General features: G+C 42.3%; 1 protein-coding gene across 5 annotated transcripts in view; it reads right to left on the bottom strand.

Annotated features, from left to right (window-relative positions):
• The window catches only part of LOC126188892 (protein phosphatase 1 regulatory subunit 12C-like), a 385917-nt gene that overhangs the window by 107592 nt on the left and 253140 nt on the right, over positions 1-25185 (bottom strand). For all 5 annotated transcript variants that reach the window (XM_049930575.1, XM_049930576.1, XM_049930580.1 and 2 more), the window contains 2 exons: positions 13441-13550; positions 13001-13075 (listed from right to left, as the gene is read on the bottom strand). In XM_049930575.1, the coding sequence (XP_049786532.1) occupies positions 13001-13075; positions 13441-13550 (185 nt within the window). The remainder of the gene's footprint in view (positions 1-13000; positions 13076-13440; positions 13551-25185) is intronic.

Raw genomic sequence — 25185 nt, 5'->3', positions numbered from 1 at the left:
GCCATGATGAATTGGAAGACTAAGCTGGACAAAGTTCCAAGAAAACCCAAGATTTATCCTATGGTGGTTTCTTTACTCAGCAAGAAGTTCTGATCAATGTAATTTAAGCAGAGGTTGGTATTATAAAAAACGCCACAGATGGCCAATGTATTTGCACGATTCTTTGAGGAAACCAGATGCTGTATATAAAAGATGACACACACACACACACACACACACACACACACACACACACACACACACACACACAATATTAGGATAAATTATAAAATTATAGAAAACTATAGTTTAATGTCGTCATTAAAATCAGATGGATTTGGAAGGGATTTACGCAATCCCTTTTATGGTACCATACTGGCATTTGCTTTGAGCAATTCAGAGAAACCTGAGAAGCATGTATATCATACCCAGTCCTCATTCGAGTCTAGGATCTTGGGCACTGCACTGCCTCAGCTGGTGATCAATCAAGTGTTAAACAATGATGGAGAATTTAACTTCAGTAATCGAAATGCAGACAGGTAACAACATCTTATATTTTCTTTAATTTCCCTTACTTTCAACTTATGTTAAGTGGTTTGTATCTGAAGAAAGTAACTGGTATATTTTATACTACATTAATACTTTGTTTTCATAAAATATGAAACACACCATGTCCAATCACAAATTATGATTTTTAATTCATTGCACAATGCATTTTGAGCACTGGGATTTCATCTTCAAGTTTTTGATCAGTGTACTTTATTTTTTGACTTATAAGTTAATACTGGCTCTTTTAAGATTACATAAGTACCTTACACAGTGGCAGATTGTGACTACAACAACACCGAAAAATTACTGTTTGCAGTAGTGCTTATATGGTTTTTAAATACAGTATTAGTAAACATACAAATGTGCTGTAGGACAAAAATTGTGTAAGCACAATTCAAAACAATTTTAAGATGCTACCTTCTTTCACATACACAGATGATGTTATTTGTATGACCATACATGGATGTTATGTCATTAATTATACACAGATGCCATGTGCAAAACAATTATTTGCATAGATATAATATTTGACTGTATGTTATGAAACTGTTGCACCATTAAATATTTATTGCTTTAGGAAAAAATGAGCTTTTAAAATTGCTAAAAAAAACTGTAATATTACTTCTAATTGTTCTAGAAGATCAAGCTTTCTACCATTATATTTAATGTGGAGTCCAGAGAGACTGTTTTAGACTTTACTTAGTTTGTATCTATTAACCTTATGACTGCTGTGGAAATGTTCACTTGTCCTGCTACACCACTCCCCTGGTGTTACTGAAGAGTTTATGCACCCATACATTTTTTGTAGCTTTACTGATGTGTTGAAGTGTTTTGAGCCACTGGCTCCTCCTGATGTGTTCGAATTTAATGTAAAACAAGTAGAGCTGTATTTCTGCATTGCTCTTCCAGTTTCTGTTCAGAGTTCCTGTTGCATAGATCAAGTGTGCGTCTATGTTTGTTGTTGTGGTCCCTTGTTGCAGAATTCAACTTCGCCTCGCATGTTTTCAGCAGTTTGTAACTTTGCTTTCTTCTGTTCTATGAGAGAAATGTCATGTCACTGTGGTAGCACAGATAGAGAGATCCTGGAGATACTAGGTGTGAATTCTCTGATGTCGGTAACGGTGATAAGTCTTCAACAGAATCATGAAATGGTAGTCCTCAGCCCTGTACATCAGCCGGTTACAGCACACCAGTTTTATGTTTCTTCAAGAGGTGCAGTCAGCAGTTATTTGAAGTCTGAAGTGTCAATAAGTGACATCTAAATGCTTTGGAAAAGAGCACACATTAATGACACTTTTGACTGGAAACAAACCCATTTACACCCATTAGGACATGTGTTTGGAGACTGCTTGGGAACACATGTCAACTGGGTAATGACTTGAGCATTCTGTCTTTTTTTAAATGATATTTCTGTCAGAAGACCTGTTGCAGTTTATAGTAGATGAAACAAATTAGTCTTGTGTACACACAAGGGCAAATACTCCAGAACCTGAATTGTCAACTATCAAAAGTGGAAAGATAGTGTATCTAAGGAACTTTACTGCTTTGTTGCTATTTGCCTTCTAGTGGTCGTAGTTGAAAAGTTGGAAACTAGTGAGCTTTGGTCCAGATACTTATTATTAAACACTGCAGTCTTCAGCAAAATTTTGTTTAGAGACTGTTTCATTTTACTTTTGAGAACACTACACTTTAGTGGCTACTCTGTGGGCACAGAAGGTGAAAGTTTGTTTCAAATTAAAAATATTGTTGATGAATTCCATACATTTCATAGCGCATTTAGTGCACATCAAAATCTTTGTACTGGAGAACAGCTCTTGTTCTTCAAAGGTCTGTTATCTTTTACATAATTACTGTATCCAAGCGAAGTAGATAGGAATGAAGACATTTGTATTGTGTGACTGTCAGGCTAGGTACATTCTGAATTTCATTAAATGTACAAGTGCGACAACAGACACTGGATTCCACAATTTAGACAAATGTGGCAATCTATTGGAAACCAAACAAACGTGGCAATGTAGTGGAAATACTTATGAGAGTGTAACTGGGAGAGGGACATACTCTGTATGCAACAACTGGTATTCCAGGTCAGACCTGTTTCTCTGGCTTCACAACCAAGGAAAAACCACACCTGGTACTGTTCATAAGAACAGACGCAACATGTCAAAACTACAGAAGAAACTGACACGAGGAGGAACTGAGTTTGACTCAAATTACAAATGCTTGTTGTAGAAAAATAGGGAAGAGAATGGAGGAAAGCTGGCAGGGGAAGGCACTCTGATGACAAGAATCTTCTACGATTTTCAGGGAGGCATTATCCAGATGTTATTGTAAATGAACATTCAAAGAAAAGTATGTTAATGCACAGATGTGCATTTTTCAAGAAAGAGGAAGTATGCTGAGAAACCAGATCCCATTGCAAAACTTGCAATGTACCATTATGTGTTGTACCCTGTTTTGAGACTCATCACACAAAGAAGTAGCTGCCTTTGCACCTACATACATCTTCAAATACTAATTCTCTGAATTTTCAGAATAGTGCTCCTCTAAAAGGATTTTGCCTTCCTTCCAAGGATTCCCTTTGGAGTTCCAGAAGCATCTAATGCCTACTGGTATGAAATCTAGCAGCTTGCCTCCGAGTTGCTACGCTGTCTTCGTTTAATCTGACCTGGTGGGGGTCCCAAATACTTAAACAATACTTAAGAATGGGTCGCATTAGTGTTATATATGCGGTCTCCTCTACAGATAAACCACACTGTCCTAAAATTATCCCAATAAACTGAAGTTTACCATTTGCCTTCCCTTCTTCAACGCTTATGTGCTTATTCCATTTCATATTGCTTTGTAACATGACCTATGTCTCAATATTTAAGCGACGTGTATGTGTCAAACAGCTCATTACTAATGCTGTAGGTTTATTTTTACTATTCATCTGCAGTAACTTACATTTTTCTCCATTTGGATTTAGCTGCCATTTATCACACCAACCAGAAATTTTGTCCAAGTCAATTTGTATCCACCCACAGTCATTCAACAATGACACATTCCAGTACACCACACCATCATCAGATTGCTGCCAACACTGCCAGTTAGATCATTTTGTGGTGTCACCGCCAGACACCACACTTGCTAGGTGGTAGCTTAAATCGGCCGCGGTCCATTAGTACATGTCGGACCCGCGTGTCGCCGCCATCAGTACTTGCAGACCTAGCGCCACCACATGGCAGGTATAGAAAGACGGACTAGCACTCGCCCCAGTTGTACGGACGACATTGCTAGCGACTAGACGTACGAGGCCTTCCTCTCATTTGCCGAGAGACAGTTAGAATAGCCTTCAGCTAAGCACATGACTACGACCTAGCAAGGCGCCATTAGCCTTACCTACTTTGAGAGTTATAGTATAAATGTCTCAAGAAGAACGCTGTATTCATCAGAGAATAAAAGTTAAGTATAAAGCAACTACGTACTTTTCTGGCTACCATTCAATAGTTATCCTGTTCCAGAATTCACGCCCGTCTGCATTACATCGCGTGCCTTTCGGCTACCTCCGAGTGGCGTGGCTCTTGCTACGCCACAACAGTTTGGCGACGAGTAAACGTGTTCTTCCTACTTGTTTTGCTCTGATTTGATTTGCTTGTGTCATGGCTTCGCCACAATCTCCAGATGTACTGTCCGAATTTTATCGCTTGCAGAATCAGCAGACGCAGGCGTTATTGGATGCCCTGGGACAGCTCGTCCAGGGTCAACGTGCGCTGCAAAATGATGCGGCCGCCGCCGCTTCATCGCTCCCGCAGCCACAAAACGCAGTTGCACCCTCTTTTCGTCAATTTCGTCCCGACGACGAAACGTGGACGGAGTGGTCACGCCAGTTTGGATTCCATCTCGCAGCCTACAGAATTCAAGGTAACGAGCGGCGGCCTCACTTATTGTCTTGTGTCGGCGTGCAAACGTACCGTGTGATAGTGAAATTGTTTCCCCGACGCGACGTAGCTACTCTGTCCTACGAAGAAATTGTGTCGGCTTTAGATGCCTATTTCAAAGAAACAGTTAATGTGGTTGCAAAACGGTATACGTTCTTTCGTACGAAACGTACGGCCGGTCAAACTAATAGGGAGTGGGTTGCAACTTTGCAAGGCCTTACTAGGGATTGTGAATTTCAGTGTGACTGTGGCCTTCCTTATGCAGATACAATGGTGCGTGATGCAATAGCACAGAACGTTTCTGATGTTCGCATAAGGGAGCAGATTTTGAAACTAGTTAATCCCTCCCTTCAACAAGTGATAGACATATTGGATAGGCAAGACACACTTGACTGTGCTCAGGAATCTTTTGAAGCTTCGCCAGCAGTGTGTAACATTAACCGGCCCGCTGGACGCGCTGCGCGGCCCGGTAACCGGCCCTCGCGCACTTCGACGCAGCTGACGCCGCGCTCTAAACCAGGTGTGCCTCGCCAGCCCGCAAATGCAGTGAAATCATGCCCGCGGTGTGCTACTAGACATTCGCGTGAAAATTGCCCGTCACGCCAAGCTATTTGCTTTTACTGTCACAAGAAAGGACATGTTCAAAGTGTTTGCCAGAAAAAGCTCAGATCAGACAATCACAACCGTTCCAGGCCCTTTGCTTCGCGCCGGAATCGGACCACGGACACTCAGGCTCGGGAACCTTCGCCCATGGACATTCACGTAGTTAATGCCACTCCGCCCAGTGTTACTCTTTCTAACAGTGACTGTGTTCGTCCCACAAAAAGTGTGCGTCGACGTCGACGGCAATCCCGTCACGTCGCAAGTGATTCTGTACCAGTGTCTGTTCACGTTGCACAAAACAGTCGCTCTTGTCGTCAGCAGGACAATAAACTTTTTGTAGATTTGGACTTTGCCGGACAAGTGATACCATTCCAGCTCGATACCGGAGCTGCAGTTTCATTGCTCAATCACGCCACGTACAAACAACTGGGCGCACCGCCGTTGCGTGCCGCAAAAGTTCAGCTCACTAGTTATTCAGGACAGCATATCCCTGTGTTAGGACAGTGCAGCCTTCTTGCAACATACAAGGGACAAACAAAACTTGTGTCGCTTTACGTTCTTCGTTCTTCTGCTGCAGTGAACTTGTTTGGTTTAGATTTATTTCAATTGTTTAACTTGTCTATTGTGAATCAGGTTCTCTCAGTGAACCAGACTGTGCCTTCAGCCAGTGTTTCTAGTCTATGTGAGGAATTTGCAGACATTTTTGCACCGGGCCTTGGTTGCGCTAAGAACTATGAAGCACATTTGGAACTAAAAGTCAACGCGCAACCGAAATTTTTCAGAGCGCGCAATGTTCCCCACGCATTGCGTGATGAGGTCGCAAGAACGTTAAAAGATTTAGAATCGCAAGGTGTCATTGAACGTGTGCAGGCTTCTCTCTGGGCCTCACCCTTAGTGATTTTGCACAAACCTTCCGGCAAATTGAGACTTTGCGTGGACTTCAAAGCAACAGTGAATCCACAACTAGTGACTGCTACTTTTCCTTTGCCCCGCCCGGAAGATCTTTTTGACAAACTGTGCCCGGGAAAATATTTTTCAAAGTTGGACCTAGCCGATGCGTACTTGCAAATGCCGGTGGACGAAGAATCCCAGCGCGTATTAGTGGTTAACACGCATCTTGGATTGTACAGATTCAAAAGACTGCCATTCGGGTGTGCATCCGCCCCTGCATTGTTTCAGCAATATTTACAAACTATTTGTGCGTCGGTCCCTACTGCAGCAAACTATCTGGACGATATAGTGATCTCAGGAAAGACAGAAGCAGAACATTTACAAAATCTCCGAACACTATTTCAGGTCTTGCGACAGAATGGTCTTCGCTTGAGGAAGGACAAATGTGTATTTTTTGCTCGTGACTTGCCGTATCTGGGACATGTTATAAATGCCCAAGGCATCCATCCGAGTCCAGAGCACCTCCGTGCCATACAGGAGTTACCTTCGCCGCGGAATGTGAAGCAGCTACAGTGTGTGCTGGGTAAAATCAATTACTACCATCGTTTTCTGCGCAATGCCTCTTCCATTTCAGCTCCGCTTCATCGCTTACGCCGTAAAGGTGTTCCGTTCGTCTGGTCGACGGAATGCGAACGCGCCTTTCGCCAATTGAAATCAGCGTTGCTTTCAAATACTTGCCTTACGCCATTCGATCCCGAGAAACCCCTTTTGTTGATGGTAGATGCGTCGGATTTCGGGATCGGTGCTGTGCTTGCTCACAAAGATGGTTCGCATGATCGCCCTATTGCCTTTGCGTCCAAATTGCTCTCGTCAGCGCAAAGAAATTATTCCCAGATAGAGAAAGAGGCTTTGGCTCTCGTGTTTGGTGTTACGAAGTTTCACGATTTCTTGTATGGTCGTCACTTTACCATCATTACAGACCACAAACCTTTGACATCGCTTTTTCATCCGAACAAGCCTGTACCTCCACGTACAGCGCAGAAATTCATTCGCTGGTCTCTTTTCCTCTCGCAGTACCGCTACGATATCTTGTACCGGTCCACTGCTAAGCACGGAAACGCAGATGCGTTGTCCCGTTTGCCTGTTGCCGAGGATAAAGCATTCGATTCTTCCGAACTTGCTTGCATGTTCATTGATGCGGACACTGATGACGTGGTCGAATCGTTTCCGATTGATTTTCGTCGTGTAGCTACAGCCACAGCTGCAGAACCTGTCCTTGCTACCGTTTTGCGTTTTGTTGCTACACAATGGCCCTTGTCAAGGTCGCGGATCGAGGATCCGATGGTTCGCCGATTTTTTGCTCACAAGGAGAGACTTTTTGTACGACGTGGTGTTTTGTTGTTGCGTTCTGATAATGATCAGTCTAGGGTCGTGGTCCCACGTTCGTTACAGTCATCTGTCTTAAAGCTTCTCCACCAAGGACACTGGGGTATAGTGCGTACGAAACAACTTGCTCGTCAGCACTGTACTTGGTTCGGAATCGATGCTGCGATTACGAATATGTGCTCTTCTTGCAAGGCGTGTGCCGAACAACAATCCGCGCCACCGCGGAAATTCTTTGCATGGCCAAAAGCCACTTCCCCTTGGCAACGCTTACACATAGATTGTGCTGGTCCCTTCTGGAATGCTCGATGGTTGGTTGTTGTCGATTCCTTCAGTAATTTTCCTTTTGTTGTCCGGATGTCTTCCACGACGTCATCTGCCACCATCCAAGCGTTGTCTGCTATCTTTTGCATTGAAGGTCTTCCACAGACTATTGTTTCCGACAATGGTCCACAATTCATGTCCGCAGAATTTCAGTCCTTCTGCAAGGCCAATGGTATTCGACGTCTGACATCCGCGCCGTTTTCGCCTCAGTCAAACGGTGCCGCTGAACGATTGGTCCGGACTTTCAAGTCACAGATGTTGAAGTTGAAAGAGTCGCATTCTCGGGAGGACGCGTTGTTGCTCTTTTTGTCTTCGTATCGCTCTCAGCCCCGCGATGGTCGCTCGCCGGCTGAGTTGCTTCACGGTCGTCCTCATCGAACCTTGATGTCTTTGCTGCATCCGCCGCATCAGGTTCCTGTGCAGCGGCAGACTCCTGCTTTTGCTCCTGGCGACGTTGTATTCTATCGTAACTATCGCGGTTCACGGCGTTGGCTCGCAGGGCGCATTCTTCGCTGCCTCGGCCGCGCGATGTATTTGGTTATGGGGGCCTCTGGTGAGGTGCGTCGGCATCTCAATCAGCTGCGCCTCTGTCGTCGCCTGGGTTCTGCCGCTCCCCGTCTGCTTTCAGCGACGGAGACGTCCGGTCAGCGCCCTGGGGTCCCATCTACTGGCTCGCCTCATCCCCAGGTGTTACCGACGATGCCTTCCATTTTGCCCCATGGCGTCGCGCCGCCGCCGCCGCCGGCGCCGCCCGCAGAGGATGCTTCGCTGCAGCCGCCATCCGCCTCCCTGGGTCACGCGCCGCCGATCGCTTCCCGTGACCAGCTGTCCTTCGCTCCGGACCACATGGCGTCATCGCGCGTCGGATACCCCGACGCAATGGAGGTCGACCCTTCGGCCCCTCCTGTCTCATTACGGGCGCATACGCCGCATGTTGACGTGCACCCTGGAGTAGGTTTCCAGGCGTTTCCTAGCTCCCCTCGGACCGAATGGCCGGGTGCGGGTGGCACAGCCTCGCCTGTTGTTAGGCTCCCCACCTCATCGCATACGTCAACATGGGGCCCTCCCCACGGCGGGCGGAAGCCTTATAACACGACCGTTCGCCGATTTGCGGGGGAGGAATGTGGTGTCACCGCCAGACACCACACTTGCTAGGTGGTAGCTTAAATCGGCCGCGGTCCATTAGTACATGTCGGACCCGCGTGTCGCCGCCATCAGTACTTGCAGACCTAGCGCCACCACATGGCAGGTATAGAAAGACGGACTAGCACTCGCCCCAGTTGTACGGACGACATTGCTAGCGACTAGACGTACGAGGCCTTCCTCTCATTTGCCGAGAGACAGTTAGAATAGCCTTCAGCTAAGCACATGACTACGACCTAGCAAGGCGCCATTAGCCTTACCTACTTTGAGAGTTATAGTATAAATGTCTCAAGAAGAACGCTGTATTCATCAGAGAATAAAAGTTAAGTATAAAGCAACTACGTACTTTTCTGGCTACCATTCAATAGTTATCCTGTTCCAGAATTCACGCCCGTCTGCATTACATCGCGTGCCTTTCGGCTACCTCCGAGTGGCGTGGCTCTTGCTACGCCACAACACATTTATGTAATAACAGCAGTCCTATCACACTTCCATGGGGTAGTCTCTGACGAAAATGCGAACATGCACGGGAACATTACTGAACTGAACCACAACCCAACCACTAAATTCCAGAAAATGCTTATCAATGCGACTTACTCCTATCTGATAAACCAAATGAAAAGTTGATCATTAATGAACCCTATCGCCCTCTAACTCTGAGCACAACCAAAAATCCACAAACCCAATTCTCCGATCACATTGTTTGTAACGTCTACGAATTCACCAAAATACAAACTTTCAAGTATAAAATTATATCCTCTGGGAGTTTTACACTTCTGAAGCCACATATTCAATAAAAAATACAGAAGTTAACAACTCTCATCAAAGATACAGAAAGCCCTACAGAAGCTAGATTTGCGTCATTTGACATTGTTAATCTATTCACAAATGTCCTCAAGGATAAATGGAGGAAAAATAAACTTCGTGGATAAAGTGTTTATAACAAACTATGTGGGTAACACTCGCAAAACTAATTCAGTAAAATCAACTGACAGACTAGGCAACAACATACAGGCAAAATAATAATAGAAGCACTATGGCAAAAACAACTGACACAATATGTTATCTTCACAAGCATTTCCTGCTTAGTTGAAAGCAATGGTAGAAAACTTAATCTCTTAGAACAATTACAAAAACTGTTACGCAAAGAAAAATCTTCCGAAAATGTGAAATGAATAGGGTTTAACAGCAATTTCATTGTAACAACCCACCACTGTGGTTTGACTCTTGACATTAATCACTACCCAAAAGCTGGGACTATGTAACTGTCCACCTACATTATGGAAATACAATTACTGAGAGTATTCGTCGTCATTTTTTGTTCAATGTTAACACTATAGTTCTAACATGCAAAAAATTTCACACAGTCATGTGTATTCTTGAAGGATAAACCTACAGATGCGTCTATACTAATGTGAAACCGGTAGTTGCGAATAAAGCACCTTCATACGGCTATGTGGCTTTTGGAAAAACCTGATCATTCATTACTTTTTAACTGTCATAATTTTAATGATAATTTGAATGGTTGCTGAGTGTTGAATAGTGTTATTCTTATTCGTAATATCTTTGTATTGTCTTATAAATAACAAAATCTGTGTATACGTATATGCATTTCAATATTCTTTGGTGTTATGAAATGTGTTTACAAACGTGCTGTAGGACTAAAAATGTGTGTATGTTTATTAACATACTTACTCATACAGACTTAAAAACTATGTAACCACTGCTGGAAACATTAAGTAATTTGTTGTCTTAGTTTTGCAAATTTTTTTTTAGTCTCAATGCGCCACTTTTTAATATACCTACGAAATGCTGGAAGGGTCAGTATTAAGCTCAAGTAAAAAAATAATGCAGAGTGATCAAGTACCCTAGAGCTCGAAGAGCATTGTGCATTGAATTAAAAATCATGATTTGTAACTGAAGACAGCTTCTTTTTTATTTTACAAAAGTAATACAGTCATTGAAGAATCAAACTTTTTTTTTTTTAATGTTCATCCACCACACGTAGAACTAGGCCTATCAATCCCCTTGGATTAAACATTTGTTCACTGTAGAATCCACAGGAGCATTTCATATTAATAACGATGGTTTACTTAGAAAGGGCCAAAGATCATAACTGTGATCATTTCATCAATGTCCTGAAAAGCAGTAACACAGACTTGCAGCTTGACATTAACAATAACTTTAAACAGCTGGACATTGATAGTAGCATAAAATAGTACACCAGAAAGATCTTCATTGATTTGCTCATTTCTTTCAAATTTAAATCCAGTTACTGGACTTTGCAAAATCTAAGAGAGAACTGTCATTTGTGATGAGATATAGACTGTGTGCTAGGCAGTCCTGTGAACCAACATTGAAGAACATTAACTGTTGAGTGGAAAATGTTGTGGGTCAACATTTGCTTCCTGCTCCAGTCTTACATTTCAGGAAACTCCAGAATTTCACCCATGTGATATTCATAATTTTAAGTTCCCATGTAGCTTCTTTTTAATTTGAAATTTCTGAGGAGACTTCTCTGTTTGACAAGTCTTTAGAAGTATTAAACAATTGCTTGACAAAATATTGCACTACCACAAAACAGTGTTAATTAGAACATGGTATGTCATATAATCTCTGTACATCATGGAAAATTGAAAGTATTGTAGTATGAGAGAAGTTTTTGGCTGAAGAATGCCATATGCAGACAAACCTAATGCATTTTCGTTGTATGTGTTTGTGACACTATGGACAAAAACCTGTGAAATATAAAGGGAATCATTTTATGACCTAGCACAGGTTCCAGCCCAAAGGAATTGTTGAATATACACATGAATAAGGTGGAAAAATGCACCAAGCTTGCTTACTAGTGGTGGTTTTGTACTAGTAAGTGAAGAACAGATTAACAAGAGACTGAACATAACCAAAACAGTTCTTCTGACTCGCAATTAATATTTATTGAAGAATAAGGACATTGTATTGTGGCTGCCAAGGCTACTACCAACAATTCAGAATCAACATTAGGCACACATGAGTGACACGGTATCTCTCTAAAGAGAAAAAGATAGTGTTGATGAAATCCATCTAAACATTTGTTTTATGCTACTAAACACTGTCAAACAGAAAGCGTCCTCAGAAATTCTGAAGGAAAAAGAAGCTACTTTGGAAACCGAAAATTATGGATACCAGAGGGTGAAATTCTGGAGTTTTCTGAAGTGTATGACTGCAGCATGAAAAAATGTTGGCCCATACCATATTCCACTAAGCAGTTACTATTCATCAATGTTGGCTCACAGAACTACGTAGATCTGGTCACAACTGACCATTCTCTCTTTGATTTTGCCAAGTCCAATAACTGTGGACTTAAATTTAAAAGAAATGAGCAAACTAATGAAGACTTTTGGTGGACTTTTTACAAACACAAATAACAAAGTACTTTTCTGCAGCCAAATTTGTTACTTTCATGTTCTGTAAAATGTGGTGTAATATTAGGAAGCTGCTGAAAGAAACAGGGCTTGTTACTACTTTTGAATTATGCAGGTCAGATAATTTCACATTTTTATGCCTGTTAAGTGTTCCCACATCTGTTCACCACTCATTCTTGGATATGCGCTTGCTGGTGCTGCCATTTGTTCCTTTATACAAATCTATACAATTATATGAGGTAATAGTTGGCAAGCAGTTACCTTCAGGAGACTGAGAAGTACATGCCAGTGTCCTAGCTTTGTTACTATTAGAGTCTTCCTTGGAGAGACGAGTGCATAGGTTGGAAAGGTCAAGGAGGAGAGGCAGGTCACCTAGACTATCTGTTGTGCGGAGGGAATACAAAGACCTTCATTATTAAATGGGGTCAAATGGTAGTCAGGCTGGTCAGTCAAGGTCAACACACAGAAGACCATATAACCAAACAACACTTCTCTCAAATCAGGAATTAACCATAAGAGAAGTACATTTAAAATTTCAACAAAGTGAAGCATACCAACAACATATGAGAAGAACACAAAGACAGAAAACAATTGAAACAAAGTGCTAATGGAGTTCCAGAATGAATGAAGTGAACATCAAGAGAAACAGAGGAAAAATAAGGATGGAGAGGAAGAAAGATGATAATGTGCTTCCCTTGACCAAGCAAAGCAAACAAGGAGAAGAAATAATAATCATATTCTGAAAGTTTTAGAAGGGGCATTCCAACCAATTTAAATAACTTCTTTGAATGCTTCAGATCGTCTTACCTCATCATTTGCACCTTTCGCAATGTCAAGTGTCTCCCCTCCAGTTAGGGCATCTTGACGATCAGGATCAATTTCCTGCGAATAAACAAAATAAAAAAATTTGTGAACTCTTACTTTTTAATTATTTCTATATGTTATATTTGGCATCTTGGGGTCTGCAAAGGCTGTCTATTCATTAGAACACACATAAGACCAGTGAAGATTGTTTGTCTTCCATAAAACTCACTTTTCATTGTCAACACTTCATGGATTTTTTGATTTCCTGAGCGGGATAGCTGCACTAGGATTTCAAATAATCTCTAAAATATAGACCAATACATTAGCAACTTCATTTCTTCCAGGAGAATTAAATGGTTATTTTATTTTGTATTTTGTTTTAAAAATAATACTGTCACATTAATGGGCGTACAATATTTTTCATGTGGAAAAAAAACACTCACATCCATGTCTACGTGCACAACACCAGTTGACCTGCGCTTCGGTCGCCGCCGCCTTTGTATCACACCTTGGGTTGCTTGTGCATTTCTGATGTCATTCTCCTTATCTTGATCTGTAAAGGGAGGAAAACTCAAACTTAAGCTTCGAAAGTACAAGACATCTTTCTAACACGTCTAATAAATTGCACAAAAAGGTAGTAAATAGGCAGGTGACAGGGTGATGTAGCACAGAAAAGGGGCAGTAGTGGAGACACTCTTTTCTTGAAGGAAATGGCTGGTCTGCTAAGTCACCATCCTCTTGACTGAGATTGGTACAACTAAAATGTACAGGAGAAGCAGTGTACAGGGGGAGGCCATTGTGCAACATCCATCATTCTCATCAACAAGTCTAAAGCGCAATCTAGAACTATCAGCGAAACTGACCTCTGGGAAACAGCTCTACTCTTTGAAAGCTTTCATACCCACTCAGCTAAAGGCAGTTAGAGAAATGGAATTCATTAATTTTCGGTAGTGCAAAATTATCCCCACGATTTGTAGCAATGTCCCAAGAAATACAGTGGACCTGTAAGTTGTGAGCCTAGCGGAAAGACCACTCAAGAGACTTCACCTATCATGCGACAACTTCAGGCTTGTGTCTGTATGTGTGTGGATGGATATGCGTGTGTGTGCGCGAGTGTATACCCGTCCTTTTTTCCCCCCTAAGGTAAGTCTTTCCACTCCCGGGACTGGAATGGCTCCTTACCCTCTCCCTTAAAACCCACATCCTTTCGTCTTTCCCTCTCCTTCCCTCTTTCCTGATGAGGCAACAGTTTGTTGCGAAAGCTTGAATTTTGTGTGTATGTTTGTGTGTCTGTCGACCTGCCAGCACTTTCATTTGGTAAGTCACATCTTATATATATATGCGGATGGATATGTGTGTGTGTGTGCGCGCGCGAGTGTATACCTGTCCTTTTTTCCCCCTAAGGTAAGTCTTTCCGCTCCCGGGATTGGAATGACTCCTTACCCTCTCCCTTAAAACCCATATCCTTTTGTCTTTCCTTCTCCTTCCCTCTTTCCTGACGAGGCAACCGTTGCTTGCGAAAGCTAGATTTTTGTGTGTATGTTTGTGTGTCTATCGACCTGCCAGCGCTTTTGTTTGGTAAGTCTCATCATCTTTCTTTTTATATATATATATATATATATATATATATACGTGGTTATAATAGAAGAAAACATTCCACGAAGGAAAAATATACCTAAAAACAAAGATGATGTGACTTACCAAATGAAACTGCTGGCAGGTCGACAGACACACAAACGAACACAAACATACACACAAAATTCAAGCTTTCGCAACAAACTGTTGCCTCATCAGGAAAGAGGGAAGGAGAGGGAAACACGAAAGGATGTGGGTTTTAAGGGAGAGGGTAAGGAGTCATTCCAGTCCCGGGAGCGGAAAGACTTACCTTAGGGGGAAAAAAGGACGGGTATACACTCGCACACACACACATATCCATCCACACATATACAGACACAAGCAGACATATTTAAAGACAAAGAGTTTGGGCAGAGATGTCAGTCGAGGCAGAAGTGCAGAGGCAAAGATGTTGTTGAATGACAGGTGAGGTATGAGTGGCGGCAACTTGAAATTAGCAGAGATTGAGGCCTGGTGGATAACGAGAAGAGAGGATATACTGAAGAGCAAGTTCCCATCTCCGGAGTTCGGATAGGTTGGTGTTAGTGGGAAGTATCCAGATAACCCGGACGGTGTAACACTGTGCCAAGATGTGCTGGCCGTGCACCAAGGCATGTTTAGCCATAGGGTGATCCTCATTACCAACAAACACTGTCTGCCTGTGTCCATTCATGCGAATGGACAGTTTGTTGCTGGTCATTCCCACATAGAACGCTTCACAGTGTAGGCAGGTCAGTTGGTAAATCACGTGGGTGCTTTCACACGCGGCTCTGCCTTTGATCGTGTACACCTTCCGGGTTACAGGACTGGAGTAGGTGGTGGTGGGAGGGTGCATGGGACAGGTTTTACACCGGGGGGCGGTTACAAGGGTAGGAGCCAGAGGGTAGGGAAGGTGGTTTGGGGATTTCATAGGGATGAACTAAGAGGTTACGTTTGTGTGTCTATCGACGTGCCAGCGCTTTCGTTTGGCAAGTCACATTATCTTTGTTTTTAGATATAAAATAAATACTTTATTGTAATAAAGTGTTTTTACTGATGGAGTTTACAGATTCCACATTACGAAGGTACGAAAAGGACGCTCCTGGTGCAATTTCATCCATCTGTGTTTCTATCTTACTTACAGAAACTAATAATGCTATAGACTTGGAATGTAGAATAGTTTTAAGAAACACGAAGTCTAAATGGGGCTCGAAATTTTACATTTAGGCTTCTAGTTCAAGTGAAGCCTATGTTATTTGTCATATTTATGATATATGATGTTCAGAACTAAAATATCAACTTCCTAAAGCAGTTTAATACTACCCTCAAAAATTCTGAAGAGAGCAGACTATTAAGTTTCCCAAGTGTGTACAATACTCAAATGAAAGATCGAACAGTGTAGCTCTGTAGTACGATGTAGCCTTCCATGTCGAGGGCCAGGGCTTGATTCCCAGGTGAGTTGTATTTCTAAACAGAGATGCATAGTTGACATATTTTTCAATATAGTTGCAGCATGCCTTTACAAGGACTTCCATGAAGCTTAAAATACATGAAGATTGAGGCAGTGGGGGGAAGAGTGCTTAAGATTGGTAATTGCTGGTTCAAGTCTAGTTTCGGTCGTTACTTTCTTTCCATTCAGTTCAAATATCTACATCATATAAATATATGCTGATTAGCACATATTTAATAGTCATTTTTATGAAAACTGCATGTCTTCTCATTTCTAATTACATATCACACACACAAAATCCAATTTTTATTGCAGATATAAATCACTAATCGCCAGATTGTTAAAAGAAAATAATTTCAAATTATTTTTCCTATCTTCATGTACCCTCTGCTTCAAAATGCCCATAAAACACGAACATTTGTTTAAAAATTTTCCGCAACTGGGAATCAAATGCCACCAATGCGGCAGTTGGACATTTCCGTTCAAGACGTAAAGTTGATATGGCGTCACCTAGTAAACAAATATGACCTAAGAAGAGGAAAGTTACAGAGCAGTTAAGAACTTTTCCATGACAAATGGACTGTAAACTATTTTTTTTTTGTGGAATATAAAACAAAATCTGTATGTCTGATATGCAATGAATCTGTCTCTGTTCCAAAAGAACATAAGGTCAAAAATCATTATGAGGCCAAACATGCAGTTATGTTTGATAAGAACAAGGGACAATTTCGAGAAGACCAGGTAAAATACTTATAAAAGTAAACTTTCTGCTTCACAGCAGATGTTTACAAGAGTTAACTCAAGAGTCAATATTCTGTAAGAAAGTGAGTTATGCAGTAGCTCTGATACTGGAAAAAGAATCGAAGCTGTATTCAGATGGTGAAACGGTTAAGGAAGGCTTAGATGCTCTTACTGAAATTGTGAGTGTAGAAAAGAGAAAGAATTTCTAAAAAATCAGCCCATCTCATCAAACTATTATTAGGCATGTGGATAACACTGAAAGACAATATGAACATAATTTTAAAAAAATCATGCATCTGAGTTTGTATTTTATTCTCTAGCTTTAGATGACACACAGATATGGTGGATACTGCCTAGGTGGCAATTTGTGTCACAGGTCTGATGCCCATTTTAATAAAGCAGAAGAATTAGCAGCATTGTATCCACTTAAGGAGACCACAAAGTCACAAGATTTGTTGGAAGCAGTGTATAGACATTAAGTCTGTTTTCGTTAAAACCTAACAACCTGTCAAGGTTGATAGCGGATGTTGCTCCAGCAACGGCTGGGAAACACGAAGGTTTACTTCAGCTGATTGAGCCCACAAAGTTGGTACCATGTTGATGCTAAACTTTCATTGCGTTATCCATCAAATGGACCATGTCATGAAGGTAGTTGTCAAAACAGTGAACTAGATTAAGTTGAAAGGTCTTACCAATCACTGTCAGTTCCAAGAATTTCTTAAGTCTTTAGATTCAGAGCATGATAACATTTCATATTATACAGAAGTAAATGGCTAACCAGTGTGAAAATGTTGAAAAGAGTGTCTGATCTGAAGCAAGACATACAATCATTCTTTGAAAAAAGTCAAAGACTCCCAGAGTTCGAAGATAAAAGAATGGCTTTCCCATTTTGCATCCTCTGCCGATAAAACTAGCCACTTAAATTATGTTAATACACAACTCCAATGGAAAGATCAGCTTGTTAATGTCATCCATGATCTTACTTCCGCATTCCAAACAAAACTGAGTTTTAGGAACAACTTACGAACCAAAACCTTCACACATTTTCCTACAATGTCAAAGCAATCTGACACACAGGTGGCAGTGATTAAATATGCTTCTTTAGGATCTGACATTAAATACTAATTTGAAAACTGATTTCACGATCTTAAGAAACATCGTCTGCTTTTTTCTGCATCTGCTATTTCATTCTCTGTAGACATGAGGTCACTACTAGGACACTGACAAAAGGACGCTACAAAATGTAATGTGATGCACAGTTAAAAGAGAAATTTAATCATGTTGGGCTGAAAGAGTTCTATTAAACGTATTTGAGAAGAAGAAATATGCAGCATTTTACAAACATGCTTTTTAAAAATTATTACATTATTTGGGAACACTTACACGTGAACAACCTTTTAGTCAGATGAATTACATCGAATTACAAATGCAAAAACGAATTACTGATGTTCATCTGGAAAACTGTTTATGTAGCAACAAGTTCAGTTGACATTGACACTGACTCACTCAGTTAAGTCAAACAAAGCCAGGCAATTCACTGACACTGTATTTCATTAAACTGTATAGTAAATGTTCTTTCCTTAGGGCAAGTCTTGCAGTGGGGACGGTCAGAGAGGTAGCAGCCATAGGGTAGGGAGATGGGCGCAGAAGCAGCATAGAGTCTGACAAGAACATTGCGCAGATTGGGAGGGCAACAAAAAACTATTCCAGGTGTGGTGGGCAAGATTTCAGACAGAATGGATCTTACTTCAGGGCATGACTTTAGGAAGTCGTGGCCCAGCCGAGTAGTTGTTTAATACATTCCAGACCAGAATAACACCGAGTCACCAGTGGTGTGCTCCAAAGGTGTTTCGGAGGGATCAGTGGTACCAGGATTGGATGTGATGGTCCAGGAAATCTGCTTTTGAACTAGGCTTGTGGGGTAATTATGTGCAGTGAAGGCTGAAGTGAGAATGGTGGTGTATTGCTGTAAACATCTGAACAAACACATTTGCCTCAAATGCCAAGGCTGTATGGGAGGGAACGTTTGCCATGGAAAGGATGGCAACTGTCAAAATGGAAGCACCGTTGTTTGTTGGCAAGTTTAATGTGGATAAGAGTGTGTAGCTCGCCTTTTGTGAGAACGAGATCAACACCAAGGAAACTGGCATGGGATTCAGAATAGGAACATTTAATTGGGAGAAAGTATCCAGACATGCCAGGAATTTTAACAGAGTCCATATGGCAAAGATGAAAGTAGGGAGGTGGCATCAATGGTGACAAGCGAGGTGTGTGGTGGGAGTGGGTGGGCACAGATTTTAGAGGTCTAGGAAATGGTTGGTATCTTTGATATAGGAGGGGATCAGCACCTGCAACCTGTAGTACAAAGACTCCCCTCCTGTATCAAGGATACCAACCATTTCCCGGATTGTCTGAAATCTTTGCCCGCCAACTCACACTTTACTTGTCACCACTGATGCCACCTCCCTCTATACCAACATCCCCATGTACATGGTCTCTCTGCTGCTGAACATTTTCTCCGTCAGCACCGACCTGATTCCAAGCATATGACATCCTTTCTACTCACCAACAACTACTTCACCTTTGAGTGGCAGACTCACAAACCGATCAGAGGTATGGCCATGGGAACCGGGATGGTTCCTTCCTACGCCAACCTTTCCATGGGTCACTCAAAAGGGTGCCTTCCTGGGCTCCATAAGCCTTCCTGGTTTGTTTTAGACACATTGATGAAATCTTTGCCATGTGGACTCATGGCGAGACTGACCTGTTAAAATTCCCGGAATCTCTGAATACCTTTTCCCAATGTAATTTCACATGGTCCTACTCTGAATCCAATGCCACTTTCCTTGAAGTTGATCTCTTACTCTCTGAAGGCCAGCTACACACTTCCGCCCACATTAAACCTACCAACAAACAAAAGTACTTCCTACACCACCATTCTCACCTCAGCCTTCACTACACATAATTACCCCACAAGCCTAGTTCAAAAGCAGATTTCCCAGGACTTGCAAGGGTAGGAGCCAGAGGGTAGGGAAGGTGGTTTGGAGATTTCATAGGGATGAACTAAGAGGTTGCGAAGGTTAGGTGGACGGCGGAAAGACACTCCTGGTGGAGTGGGGAGGATTTCATGAAGGATGGATCTCATTTCAGGGCAGGATTTGAGGAAGTCGTATCCCTGCTGGAGAGCCCCTCCAGAATCTGATCCAGTCCCGGAAAGTATCCTGTCACAAGTGGGGCACTTTTGTGGTTCTTCTGTGGGAGGTTCTGGGTTTGAGAGGATGAGGAAGTGGCTCTGGTTATTTGCTTCTGTACCAGGTCGGGAGGGTAGTTGCGGGATGCGAAAGCTGTTGTCAGGTTGTTGGTGTAATGCTTCAGGGATTCCGGACTGGAGCAGATTCGTTTGCCACAAAGACCTAGACTGTAGGGAAGGGACCGTTTGATGTGGAATGGGTGGCAGCTGTCGTAATGGAGGTACTGTTGCTTGTTGGTGGGTTTGATGTGGACGGACGTGTGAAGCTGGCCATTGGACAGGTGAAGGTCAACATCAAGGAAAGTGGCATGGGATTTGAAGTAGGACCAGGTGAATCTGATGGAACCAAAGGAGTTGAGATTGGAGAGGAAATTCTGGAGTTGTTCTTCACTGTGAGTCCAGATCATGAAGATGTCATCAATAAATCTGTACCGAACTTTGGGTTGGCAGGCCTGGGTAACCAAGAAGGCTTCCTCTAAGCGACCCATGAATAGGTTGGCGTACGAGGGGGCCATCCTGGTACCCATGGCTGTTCCCTTTAATTGTTGGTATGTCTGGTTTTCAAAAGTGAAGAAGTTGTGGGTCAGGATGAAGCTGGCTAAGGTAATGAGGAAAGAGGTTTTAGGTAGGGTGGCAGGTGATCGGCGTGAAAGGAAGTGCTCCATCGCAGCGAGGCCCTGGACGTGCGGGATATTTGTGTATAAGGAAGTGGCATCAATGGTTACAAGGATGGTTTCTGGAAGTAACGGATTGGGTAAGGATTCCAGGCGTTCGAGAAAGTGGTTGGTGTATTTGATGAAGGATGGGAGACTGCATGTAATGGGTTGAAGGTGTTGATCTACGTAGGCAGAGATACGTTCTGTGGGGGCTTGGTAACCAGCTACAATGGGACAGCCGGGATGATTGGGTTTGTGAATTTTAGGAAGAAGGTAGGGGTGCGGGGTGTCGGTGGGGTCAGGAGGTTGATGGAGTCAGGTGAAAGGTTTTGTAGGGGGCCTAAGGTTCTGAGAATTCCTTGAAGCTCTGCCTGGACATCAGGAATGGGATTACCTTGGCAAACTTTGTATGTGGTGTTGTCTGAAAGCTAACGCAGTCCCTCGGCCACATACTCCCGACGATCAAGTACCACGGTCGTGGAACCCTTGTCCGCCGGAAGAATGACGATGGACCGGTCAGCCTTCAGATCACGGATAGCCTGGGCTTCAGCAGTGGTGATGTTGGGAGTAGGATTAAGGTTTTTTAAGAAGGATTGAGAGGCAAGGCTGGAAGTCAGAAATTCCTGGAAGGTTTGGAGAGGGTGATTTTGAGGAAGAGGTGGGTCCCGCTGTGACGGAGGACGGAACTGTTCCAGGCAGGGTTCAATTTGGATAGTGTCTTGGGGAGTTGGATCATTAGGGGTAGGATTAGGATCATTTTTCTTCGTGGCAAAGTGATACTTCCAGCAGAGAGTACGAGTGTAGGACAGTAAATCTTTGACGAGGGCTGTTTGGTTGAATCTGGGAGTGGGGCTGAAGGTGAGGCCTTTGGATAGGACAGATGTTTCGGATTGGGAGAGAGGTTTGGAGGAAAGGTTAACTACTGAATTAGGGTGTTGTGGTGCCAGATTGTGTTGATCGGAATTTTGAGGTTTTGGAGGGAGTGGAGCTGGAAGTGGGAGATTGAGTAGATGGGAGAGACTGGGTTTGTGTGCAATGAGAGGTGGTTGAGGTTTGCTGGAAAGGTTGTGAAGGGTGAGTGAGTTGCCTTTCCGGAGGTGGGAAACCAGGAGATTGGATAGTTTTTTGAGGTGAAGGGTGGCATGCTGTTCTAATTGGCGGTTGGCCTGTAGGAGGATGCTCTGAATAGCCGGTGTGGATGTGGGAGAGGAAAGATTGAGGACTTTTATTAGGATAGGAGTTGACGGGTGTGTTCATTGGCTGAGTTGATGTGTAGGTGAAGGATTAGGTGGGTGGCAATGGATTGTTCAGTTTGGAACTGGTATAGGGACTGATGGGAAGAAGGGTTGCAGCCAGAGATGGGAACTTTAAGTGTGAGGCCTTTGGGGGTTATGCCAAATGTCAGACAAGCCTGAGAAAATAAAATATGTGAGCGTAATCTGGCTAGGGTGAAGGCATGTTTGCGGAGGGAATGTAAATAAAACTTAATGGGGTCGTTGTGGGGGTGTTGTGAGGGTGACATGGTATTAGAAGGTGGAAAGTTTAACATGAGGTTGAAATGAAAAAGAAAGATAGAAATATATGGGGAGAGATAAAGGTGAACTAGAAAGCAATTGGAGATCTGGTATGAAAAAAGGCAAAAAAGTGTTGGTTAAGTTGATCCTGTGGTGAACTTGGGTTGGTTGACAGCGATGTGCATAAAGGTTAGGTGGTTGTGTTGCCGCTAAATCACGTTAAAGGGCGGAGAAATTCGGGAAAATTTCGAGAAAACATATTAAAGGAGTGGTGTTGTGGTGAAAGATTACGAAAATGGGGCTAACAATTGTAGAAATTATGACGTTAAAACCTGTGGGGAGAGGCTAAAATGATCAGTGACGTGCGAAAAACGGAAGTGGAAATAAAGTTAAAGTTATTAGAACTGGCCGAAATGGTTGTTTAATACGTGAAAGCAGCTGTTATTGAACTAGAAAAGGTGAATTTTATAGCAGCGGCAGTGTTGAAAGCGGAAAATAAAATTTTTTTGGTTATGGTTTGGAAGTAGGTTACGTATTGTTGAGCATATATAGGCGGGATAAAATTGTATAGTAGATTACGGTAAAAGGGGAAGGTGAATACAAAGTGAAACTACTGGTAAAAACAGAAAGAGAAATAAAGAGAAAAAAGAGAAATAAGACGACAGGAAAGATTTCGAAATGCAAAGGCGACAATAACAAACGTAATTGTTGGGTTCAAATTAATGATATGGTTATAATAGAAGGAAACATTCCACGAAGGAAAAATATACCTAAAAACAAAGATGATGTGACTTACCAAATGAAACTGCTGGCAGGTCGACAGACACACAAACGAACACAAACATACACACAAAATTCAAGCTTTCGTAACAAACTGTTGCCTCATCAGGAAAGAGGGAAGGAGAGGGAAAGACGAAAGGATGTGGGTTTTAAGGGAGAGGGTAAGGAGTCATTCCAGTCCCAGGAGTGGAAAGACTTACCTTAGGGGGAAAAAGGAACGGGTATACACTCGCGCGCACACACACATATCCATCCACACATATACAGACACAAGCAGACATTTGTAAAGGCAAAGAGTTTGGGCAGAGATGTCAGTCGGGGCGGAAGTACAGAGGCAAAGATGATGTTGAAAGACAGGTGAGGTATGAGCGGCGGCATGAGGTATATATATATATATAAATAAAAAAACAAAGATGATGTGACTTACCAAATGAAAGTGCTGGCAGGTCGACAGACACACAAACAAACACAAACATACACACAAAATCCAAGCTTTCGCAACCAACGGTTGCCTCGTCAGGAAAGAGGGAAAGAGAAGGAAAGACAAAGGGATATGGGTTTTAAGGGAGAGGGTAAGGAGTCATTCCAATCCCGGGAGCGGAAAGACTTACCTTAGGGGGAAAAAAGGACAGGTATACACTCGCACACACACACATATCCATCCACACATACACAGACACAAGCAGACATATATGTCTGCTTGTGTCTGTATATGTGTGGATGGATATGTGTGTGTGTGCGCGAGTGTATACCCGTCCTTTTTTCCCCCTAAGGTAAGTCTTTCCGCTCCCGGGACTGGAATGACTCCTTACCCTCTCCCTTAAAACCCACATCCTTTCGTCTTTCCCTCTCCTTCCCTCTTTCCTGATGAGGCAACAATTTGTTGCGAAAGCTTGAATTTTGTGTGTATGTTTGTGTTCGTTTGTGTGTCTGTCGACCTGCCAGCACTTATATATATACACACACACACACACACACACACACACACACACACACACACACACACAAAGATGATGAGACTTGCCAAACAAAAGCGCTGGAAGGTCGATAGGACACAGCAATAATTATTGATGCTGATGTAAAGTATGCTCGTGTGACAACATCCATTCCTACTGCGAATATGTGATGTGCTCATACAATAAATCCTATTAGTCCAATTGATAATATAGCATAAATTATACCTAATGTTCCAAATGATTCAATTTTTCCTCTTTCTTGACATACAATGTGAGAGATATTCCCAAATCCTGGTAGAATTAAAATGTAAACTTCTAGGTGTCCAAAGAATCAATATAGGTGTAGATATAGAATTGGGTCACCCCCTCCTGCAAGGTCAAAGAATGATGTATTTAAATTTCGATCTGTTAATAGTATAGTAATAGCTCCTGCTAATACTGGAAGTGAAAGAAGGAGGAGAAGGGCTGTAATAGCTACAGATCATACAAATAAAGAGAGGGAAATATTCCACGTGTGTGTCTATCGACATGCCAGCGCTTTTGTTTGGTAAGTCTCATCATCCTTCTTTTTTGTTTGTGTGTGTGTGTGTGTGTGTGTGTGTGTGTGTGTGTGTGTGTGTGTGGGTGTGTGTGTGTGGGTGGCTCCTGCAAACAATCGTCCTTCATAAATTATGCAAGATGTCCAATTTTTTGTTTGTTTTCAATGTTTTGATGACAGTTATCATGAGCACGATACTGTAAAAGTATTTATAATTGAAACTCCACCCAGAATTTTGCGACTGTAGTAATTAATTTACCTCCATTAAATATGCATTTGAAATTATTCAACTTTTAAAAAGAAAATATTGATGAGTGTAATTCACATTTTAAGTAACTGTGACAGCCATTTCATAAACAAAATGAAATTATTGATGATTTAATTGATAATACTTTAGGTCATTAACTCTTAAATAAAATTGTTATAATTTTTTTTTTAAATTAGAAAAGAAAATTAAATAAAATTAAGCCTGCCCGTAGGATTGAACCAAATTGATCACATTAAATTCTGGTACGCTACTGACTGAGATACTTAACCTGTATGCTAAAATACTATTTATGGCCAGATACGAGGTGCCTATGAACTATGCTTAAACTTTAGAGCCCTTTTCTTTCCAGATTTTTCCAGATAGTGCACTTTAAGAATTCTAGAAGTGGACATCCTTGAGGTATACTGGTAACTTGTGAAGTCTCATCTTGAACTGAATTTCC

This window comes from Schistocerca cancellata, chromosome 5 (assembly GCF_023864275.1).
Source record: "Schistocerca cancellata isolate TAMUIC-IGC-003103 chromosome 5, iqSchCanc2.1, whole genome shotgun sequence".
Taxonomy (NCBI): domain Eukaryota; kingdom Metazoa; phylum Arthropoda; class Insecta; order Orthoptera; family Acrididae; genus Schistocerca; species Schistocerca cancellata.
The sequence above is the reverse complement of the archived record's forward strand: the minus strand, read 5'-3'. Positions and strand labels throughout refer to the sequence as shown.